Source organism: Sesamum indicum, linkage group LG5 (assembly GCF_000512975.1).
Source record: "Sesamum indicum cultivar Zhongzhi No. 13 linkage group LG5, S_indicum_v1.0, whole genome shotgun sequence".
Lineage (NCBI taxonomy): Eukaryota > Viridiplantae > Streptophyta > Magnoliopsida > Lamiales > Pedaliaceae > Sesamum > Sesamum indicum.
This window is the reverse complement of record NC_026149.1, coordinates 5,970,254-5,979,488: the sequence shown is the minus strand read 5'-3', so window position 1 is coordinate 5,979,488 and position 9,235 is coordinate 5,970,254. Positions and strand designations below refer to the sequence as shown.

General features: G+C 40.0%; 2 protein-coding genes across 3 annotated transcripts in view; one reads left to right on the top strand and one right to left on the bottom strand.

The window, feature by feature from the left end:
* Nucleotides 1-4,571, top strand: part of LOC105162126 — a 6,314-nt gene extending 1,743 nt beyond the window's left edge. For both annotated transcript variants that reach the window (XM_011080081.2, XM_020693758.1), the window contains 5 exons: nt 828-941; nt 1,849-2,047; nt 2,167-2,212; nt 3,049-3,124; nt 3,781-4,571. In XM_011080081.2, coding sequence (XP_011078383.1) covers nt 828-941; nt 1,849-2,047; nt 2,167-2,212; nt 3,049-3,124; nt 3,781-4,115 — 770 coding nt within the window. In that variant the 3' untranslated portion in view covers nt 4,116-4,571. The remainder of the gene's footprint in view (nt 1-827; nt 942-1,848; nt 2,048-2,166; nt 2,213-3,048; nt 3,125-3,780) is intronic.
* Nucleotides 5,036-8,659, bottom strand: LOC105162125 (probable galactinol--sucrose galactosyltransferase 6). The gene is made up of 5 exons (XM_011080080.2): nt 8,500-8,659; nt 6,876-8,257; nt 6,530-6,739; nt 6,283-6,417; nt 5,036-5,997 (listed from the first exon to the last, which is right to left on the bottom strand). Exons 2-5 carry the CDS (start codon nt 8,207-8,209, stop codon nt 5,331-5,333), a joined length of 2,346 nt encoding a protein of 781 aa, XP_011078382.1. The 5' UTR covers nt 8,210-8,257; nt 8,500-8,659; the 3' UTR covers nt 5,036-5,330.

Here is a 9,235-nt window from a genome sequence, read left to right as displayed (position 1 = left end):
TGTTTGGTGGTGTGGTGGTGCGTGGGGTGGGGGGTGGGGGGGGGGGGGGGGGGGACGGACGTTGGAGTGGGGAGAATGGTTATCATTTTCATATATTTTGTTGTAAAAGGTTATGCCATTCTTAGTTTTACATAAATCACCTCTGTTTTAGGTGCACTATGGTGTCTTAGACCAAACACTGAACAATGACAATCTGCAAGTTGGGTTGCTGATTTTCTGAATGCCATTTCATTTCTGAAAGGTGCAGTTTCTGTATTAAAGTTTTTTGTTTTATAAACAGAACTCAAAAGAGTAATTTAAGGTATATGAACCAATTCAAATGAAATTTCAGAATTCGTAATTACTGTACATCTGTACTTTTGATCTATATACATTAACTCGTGTGTTTTTTATGTTTTCACCTTCAATATAGGAAGAAAGGGAGATGTAGTGTAAAGTTTAAACTTTTGGATGAATTAGGTGAATTAAGGTAGTTTGCCTTGGCAAAACCTGTATGGATCCATGACAAAGACATTTTCCGGAGTTAAGGATGACATTCCCCCACCAACAGTCCATTGGCTGGCCATATGCCTCCTTATATAATTAATGTTCTTTTTGCTCTTCTCCTTTATCCACATATTGTCTTTTCTACATTCTCTCTTAAGCATTTCTTTGCATTAACTTCTGTTTAAAATTTAATCAGGTCAGTCATTGATTCCATTCTTTCGTTCGGTTAAGATGTAATCCATAATTTGATGTATGATTTGCTATTCATTGATGGGAAATCCTTTGTTTGCAGTCTCATTACTCCTAGCATTAACTTATAAGTGGTAATGTTGTGGTTGTAGGTTACATGGTTTCATCTGGTTCTTTCTCAAACAAACTGGGTGGGCTGTATTGCTTGTACTGCCTGTATGAGACTCAGCCATTCAAGCCGCCTTACAGAATATATTTGTCTCTTGGTGTGTATTCAACTTCTTTCAATCGACTCATGCTTCTGTGATCTCTAATTTGATGGGGGAGTCTACTACATCTAGTTATTTGTATCTGAGTATCTGCTTCCACATGGTAGCTGCCACTGCTTATATTTTTCTCAGTTTTGTTCTTGTTTTTCTTTCTCATAAGAGTATCTATTACTGAACTTCTAGTTACTTAGCAACAGCCCAACACAGTAATCAGGTGTTGTGTCCTTCAATATTCTAGTCCAATATTTTCTCTGTTGTCTTTTCTTATCTCTCTTCTTCTTCCTAATATCTTTATGTTCTTGAGGAGATACAATCTTTTCCATAACGAAGATCTCTGATTACATTCATTAAGCAGTCATAAGATTTTCTGAAGCTGTCAATTTGTATGGGAGTTTACTGCTTTGCAACCAACTGTTCGTCAATCTTTTGCAAGTAATGATTGCACATATTATATGTCTGCTTAGAGAGGCTAGGTCCCTCTATGCTTGCAGATCATTATCACTTAGCTATTTACGACATCCACACCTTAAAATTGAACTCTTAGAAAGTTCATATATAGAAAGATTTTGAGTCGGTTGAATTAATGTCCTCGGTGTTGGCATATGTAAAGAATCAATGAAGTCTCTTAACATCCATTAACTGATCGGAAGGACCAGGTTATGAAATACAATCTGAAAAAATTAGCATCTTATTATGGAAACCATTACGTTACAAAATTGAGTGATCATCAATCTTGTCTCTATAATATCGTTATTTTCCAAATAAAAGCTTCTCATAATATCTTCAATAGGGAAAAACTGAAAGAACAAAAATAAAACCAAAATCGTCCATTAGTTACTAGGTCTGTGTACGATTGCAACTAGACTGGAAGCAGAGTTGGATTTTAACTTTTTTTCTATTGTAGGAGAGTTGAGACAGCTTAAGAACCTTGCAATTGAGTCAAAGGCAAAGGGCCTGAAAGTGGTTTCTGCTTTACTGAAGAGTATGCTAGAGAGGAACATGTTTCTTTTTGGTTTCGTGGGTGCAAATGAGGGCTCTCCAACCGAGAGAGTAAATGAACTTACAGACATACAGAATGCTCGTGTCCAAGCAGCATATAAGAAGTAAGTCCAGAGCTTCAGATTTATCTCATGTTTCAATTATTTCCTAATTTGTTACCTTCTGCAATTTTTCTAGCAGCACTTTCTTCGCCGTATCTCAAGGTGCTATTTTGACTCAACAGGTTATTTGCAAATTCTCGGCTGGAGCACTTTATCCACATGGACTTGGTGAGTTTTGTGAAAACCTTGCTTTGTAACTTATCAGGTTTTGAACTGAGCTATGTGCTCTTGACATCCCTAATGGGCAAAACCTAGAGATTCTGGCAGAAGCAGCAAGTGATTTAGTTACTTCTGGTATTGTTCCAGCTGAATCAGCAAGTCTTTGTTCTTGAAGTTGGTTGAGCAAGACCAAATAATGATGAAAAATATAATTATTTAGAAATAATATAAGCAAACCTGACATGGTGCATTGATATGTCTTGTGATGTTAGCTAATTTTTTGCTTTTTCATGTTTGCTGGTAGCTTGGTTGGTTGTCAGCAAACAACTTATCCTAAGCTTCTGATCCAACCATGAAATCCTTGAATAATCATTGTTGTGCAGTCAAACAACAATATGTTGTCCAAAGAATATAATGAATTTGTCGAAAATGCTTTTTCATCATTGATCATGGCTTGTTAACAGTATACATTTTTGTGTAACAGTTTCATGGAAAAAGATATGTGAATTTTGGCAGAAACCATCATCTACATTTTAAATCTTTCGGATCAGGGTTTTGTTTGGGGTTTGGGGGTGGACTAAGTGCTTGGTAACAGTTGTAGTTGGGTAGTTGTATGAAATGTTATCGAGGATCAGGTTAGTTATTGTTTGTACATCAGGTGAGTGGTTATATCTATGTTCAGTGGCAGCCTTTAATTTTTAAATGTTATCTATGTCGCAATGTTTTGTTTTCTTAAATCTGTCAGAAACAGTGCTACAGATGTAGCTGTCTGCCAGTGGGGCATCTTCTTCAGGCATCCAATTCATATTAAAAGTCAATCTTTTTTGTTTTTCTCTTTTTGTAAGGGCATGGAGCTGGAAGTTGATATGCTCAAAAGAAGATCATCAGATTATGCACTGGCCAAAGAGCTGGCAATCAAAGGTATTGAAGTCTGATTTGCAACTCATTTGGTGCCATTTTATTGCATTGCATGTCAATGATCTCTTGCATTCACAAATCATTTCTCTGTGCTACCACCTGGATCTTTTTTGTTCATAGAACGTGTAGATGCAAAGTTTCTATTATATTTGAACTGTACTCCTCCATGAACTCAACCTTCAACAGTTATGTTCGTTCACTTGAGAAACTTTACTTACAGATATATGAGTCATAGTATGAGAGTAGGTTTCTGGAATGAACCCGAAATTTATTAGTGAAGTTTATTCCTAAATATTTTTGTATAGTCAAGCATTAGCCCCAATCTCAGGCGTAGGCATGACGTAGAGTCTATGCATTTCCTAGTGTGTTTGTCATTGCATGTTTTGAAAAGATAACCTTTTCCTTTCATTTGCCATATCTTGTATGTGCAATTCCCTGGTTTTTTCAATGTCTGTCCTGGCCACTTGTTCACCTTGTTATCTTTTATCACTTTCATCGAATCGCAAGTGTTGTTTTTACAGACAGCAACTTGTCAAATTAACTAAATTCATGTTCCCCAAGTTCCATTCTTTGTTTTGCTCCTTTTGCACTGAACTTTGATCGTCGTACTTGGTTAAATTGTTTACTGATATAATTTCTGTTTTTCTTGTTATTTAAAGAGGCTAGCCAAGTGATAGACGTCCAGAATGTAAAGCACATAACAGAAAATAAGAGATTGATTGGAGAGATGGTCGAGAAGACTGCTGCAGATTGGAATTCCCAGAAAGAATTGTTCTATGAACAAACAGGTTTTGGTCATCTCTCTGTTGCAGCACCTCCACAGCAACAGAGTTCAAATGAGAATTTGAAGCGAAAGGAACCCTGCGAAAATCTTGAAAGGCAACAAGACAATGATAATTTTGGTAAAGAACTGGAAGAAGTTTTGCTATTTCAACCGTTGGAATGTGATGATGAAGAAGCTGAACATTCCGATCCTTCAGAAGAGGAGACGTAGTTCAAACACTGGAGATTTCTATTAGGACTAGGTTGGAGTAAAACTTTTTTGTATGATAGAGACACTTTCCATTTCCTTAGGATCGGCTCAAGCCTACGGGAAATTGGCCTTTGTGGGACAAGTTGTAGATTTCTACACTTGCTGAAGACTCACTTAAGTGTGGATGTTGTCCCACTTCTTTACGTTCAAACTCAAGTATGAATTCATCTCTTAGCTCTCTAATTGCAAGTTGCATTTACAACTGGGGATGGCGGGACTACAGCTCCCATGTCAAGAAAAGCAAGCAAGCATCATTATTGTAATTGTTCCATGCTGTAGTGAATTTTCATCTTTTTCCCTTTTGGAATGGACCAAAATAAACTTTCCTAGTATTATTTTTATTTTTGTAATTCACTGTAGACTGGAGAAGGATTCTGTAATATTATTTGTTATTGGCATTTACTCCATTTTTCATCCCTTTGAACGAATACAGTTGCTCTGCTTTGCAGTGTCTTGTGATACATCAGGGGCTAGTTTTATCTACTATAATTACCATAATTAAAATCGAATGAATAGCCAAATCCACTTGTTAAGTACAGAAAGTCATATGTACACAGCTATCAAGTGCTACTCTTCATTAAGGACTTAGCCTTTTCTCTAATGAATCTGTTCCAGACCTGAACAAGTCAAAAACTTTTCTTCTGGGACAACAGTTTCTAAATAACTTTATGTACTTGAAAGGATGAGTTTTGTGCTGAATGGAGGATGCAACCCAATTCTGATCTTGCACCATGTCAGATTGTCGTGTCGGTGCTGGACATGAAAAATGCAATAAACCACCTAAAAATTCTGGCATGTATTCTCATAACTCGAAGATTAGCTTTGCTGAGAAATAGTAGAAACTGTGTTTATTGATTGCATATTACTGTAATACCATCAGCTTAACTCAAACAACAACAGCTCTCACTAGATGGGTGAAAATTACATAATTCCACAAATGCAGCCATTTGATATTATTCTAGTTGTATGGGTTTCTTCCTAGCAGGAAGATGAATTGAGGGTACAATCAAATTGGGGTTCCTAAGCAGATATGGGATGAAATATCCTAACTTTCCAAGCCCAGTACAGAGGCTCATCGTGAATCTCAGGGGAACCTCTCTGCTCCTCTCCCCAAACTTTACATAGCTCAATAGTTCCTCATCATGCTCAAAATCTAGCAATGAAGTAATGATAACTTCATAATTCAATCACGACGTTGTGGACTTTCTGATCCTCCCGGGGCATCTCGAGCAAGTTGAAGGTTACCAGGCCAGAGGCCAAGTCGTATTCGAAGTCGACCACTGCAGATCCCACTGTGCATTTTCTAGGCTTAGCCGATGAGTAAGCACCGAAACGGCCACAGCCCTTTACTTCCATGGAAATGACTGCCACAACCTCCGAGCTCAAGTTCTCGACTCTCTCTCCAGCAACACCGTTTCCTTCTGATGATTGTGCAGCAGCCTTCACTTCATATTTGAGCCCTTCTATTGCTCCACCAGCATTGAACATGTCAATGAGCCCAAATGGTGCAAAGCGGAACCCAGGTGCCAGTACTTTGATCGGTGTGACGGTGAAGATCTCATGCTCTAGGACCTTGAGGGAGACTGGCAAGGCTACATTATACGGCAGGGTGATAATGTCGCCACTCCTGTGAGAGTAGAGAGCGACATTTCCATCCCAGTTGGAGTCGAGCGCAACGTCTGAAATGAGATGAACGTCGCGGCCCCTGACATAGCCGGTGATTGATTCGGATTTGGTTTGGTGGAAAGTGTTCTTCCTCTCAACACTGTTCCATGCTGCACCTTGACAGTTGTATACTCCAAGAACTCCAGTGTACTTGTTCATGTTCCATATCTTCAACAAGCTGAAACACAACAAGAATTGCTCAGAAAACAAATCCAATTATAATTGTATTTTCAGCTTCAAACCCCCAACTATAGTTAACTCATTATAAGCTCACATGATCTGGAGATAATTATGTTTTTTGACAGAATAGAAACTTCGTTTTGACTTCGCTGGTAAACTTATTTTCAACTACCAACTAAACTATAAGGATCAAATTGATTGTCATGATATAACAGCCACCAATATGGAATTGGAAGCACTTGGCAAAATAACAAAAGTACTAAGGAAAAGTATCAATTCTCACCTAACACCGTCACGGGCGGGGTCAGAAAATAGGCAATCCTTGGTGGGTCGGCCAGGCAAGCGAGCTCGGAGAATGGAACCATCAGGGAGAACAAGCTTCCTCAGAAGATCAAAGTTGTGCTTTCCGGGCGCATCACTATTGCATATAGACTCTCAATTATTACTTCTTGTTATTAATAAATCTATATATATATATATATATAATATATGATACATCGAGCATTGATCAAGATTGTGGGATTCCTTACCTAACATAGACAGGTCCACCGCTGAGAGCCCTGGCTGATCCGTGGTACTCTGCCGCCGGATGTAGAGAATGGAACATGTCCCAGTCAGGCAGCATTACTTCTCCCAAGAACACACTGTTATATGCAACTGCAGCTATGTGGATGGTATGCGAAACAGGATCCCGCGGGTAGAAATCATCGGATGCTCTGACGATAGCAGTTTGTTTTGAGCTGTTTCATTCAGGAATCATCAGAACAGAAACACATCAGAGACTGAAATCGCACAACAAATGATGATGTTGATGGTAATAGACTAAAACTAAGTCCAAGAAATCGTGAGTAACAAGAAAAGATTGTCAAAGCTTACCAGTAGAGTGACTCAAGGTTGTGGCTCATGCAGGCGATGCAGCCATTGTCAGGAAAATTCCTAGCAACGGAAGCATCCAGTGCTTGATGATACTGCCTGGTTATCTCAACCCTGCCTCCAAGACCAGCCCCAAGAGTCTCCAATATACACTGCACGTCCACTTTCACACCATCTATCCCCGCAGAAGCCAAATAGCTGTGCAACTCATTGTAAAACTTGTAAACATTCTTGGGATTCACCAAACCCAACCCCTGCAAAGCAATTGCATCAGTTTTCCACCCTGGCTCATTCTCCAGAACCCCCTTGGACAACTTTGGATACTGCATAGCTGATCCATACTCCTCCATCTCCTTCACCCCGGGCCTCACCCCACCCCAATAGCCCGTAATCGCGTGCCACACATAAACATACTTCAATCCGTGTTTCTCTTTTGCGATGTTGACAATATTCTTGATCCCCGTAGAAGGGTCCTCCTTCTTTTGGAACTTGGCGTTTTCTTTAATTCCGGTCAGCCTCAGAATCTGTGGCTGCCCAGGCTGTTGTTCTGGTTGTGGTTCTTGTGGCGCTTCTTGTCGATTTTCATCAGATCCCACAGACTGCCAACCATCGTCAATGATGACGAACTTCGGCGGCGTCCCGCCAGCCTCAAGACTCGCAAGGCCAGCTTCCACCCCCTCTTGAGTCACCTCCTGGTAGAAAGCATCCCATGTGCACCACCCAAAGTAATCGACAATCCCAGGCAACTTCTTCTCATGCCTCAATCTAAAGGTTCCAAGTCGCAATTTTACGGCTTTAATGGCTTCGTATATCGTGCCAAATGGATCCGTTCCTGCACTAATATAAACAGCATGAGTGAAAGTCGATCCAACAGTCTCAGTATCACCACTTTCCAGGCACAATTCTAACTCATCCGCTTCATTCCCCTGGAGACAAGCTTTAAAGGGCCCTTCAATCAAAGGCAGAAACACAGTGTAGACAACCTTATTCTCCTCATCACCATCTACATCAGATTCCAAATGCGACCCCTCTTTGGTTTCCACCAGCAAGAACTGCGTCTCCAGTGGGATATCACGACCCTTGTCCCCCATCTTCTGTGCCATCCACCACAACTTGAACCTGAAACACGCCAGGAACCGCACATCACGCAGTGTTCCTAGCGAAACCACGTGACTGCTGCTGTCTTTGTCGAACGCCGCACCCAAGAACACACCCTCAACAGGCCCCGCTTCAGCGCCGGAGGTGGCGATCACATTTTCCGGCACGTTGGTGAGGATTGTCCTGTCCTTCACCACAAGCTTCCTCTCCGCAATCCGAACAGCTGGTTTGATCGTCATGGCTGATTGCTTGCTGTTATTAGCTTCCTTACGCTCTACCTCACTACCCTGCAACAAAAAAACAAAACATTAGCACAAACCACTCCGAAGATTTGCTTAAACTTCCAAGACAGAAAAGCAAAAGGAACAAATTTCTTCCAAAGTTCTGCCATTTCAATAACCAATTTCCCAAACAGAACAAGAGATCTGCCCAACTCCCACAAACCAAACCAAAGCCCAGATGAAATCTCACAACCCCAGAAAACAAAGATTAAAAATTTCACCAAGAAACACAGAGAAAGACAACGTACCCTGTAAGCGAGAACGCGATTAGGTGAAGAAAACGAGAGCTGAGAAGAAGAAACACGCCTCGGGGATAATAGATTTCTGTTCTTCAAAGGAAGAAAGAATGCGAGACGAGAAGTGAATGCAGGAGATGTGTTGAGGGAGGGGGTATTTATAGTGGTGGGAGGTGATTTGGCACTGTGAATTGAGATTGAGAGAGAAGATACCATGGTCGATGATGATGATGCTGAGTTGCAAACCTTCTCTCTCCCGCGGTTTCTTGTTCGGGATTGGACGAACAGGCCAACGCATCCAACGGTGGAAAAGAGGGCTGTTCCTTGATTTAGTCGACATCCCAACGGTCGATAAGATCGCCACGTCGGATCCACGCCATGACAGCCCACATTTCTAACTACCTACTTCTTGTTATTTTTTATTTTATAACAATCTCAAAATTAGTCATTTTGCGTCACGAAATTGACTAAGAAAATTAATTTTTTAAAAAAAAAAATCAATATACCACCGAATAATTCTGTTCCAAAATTAGCAAGATTCTGAAATATTGATTTAAAAATATGTCAACATTTATTTAAAAAAAAGTTTTCTAAATTTATTATTACATCACTTAATGCAATTTGTGAACTCATAATAATGCATTTCTGATTTTTTAGATATATTTGACTATTAAAAGAGGTTATTTTGCCGTCATGATTCAATTTATTTAATGGGTAAATTACAATGATCTCTCTTGAAATTTAATAT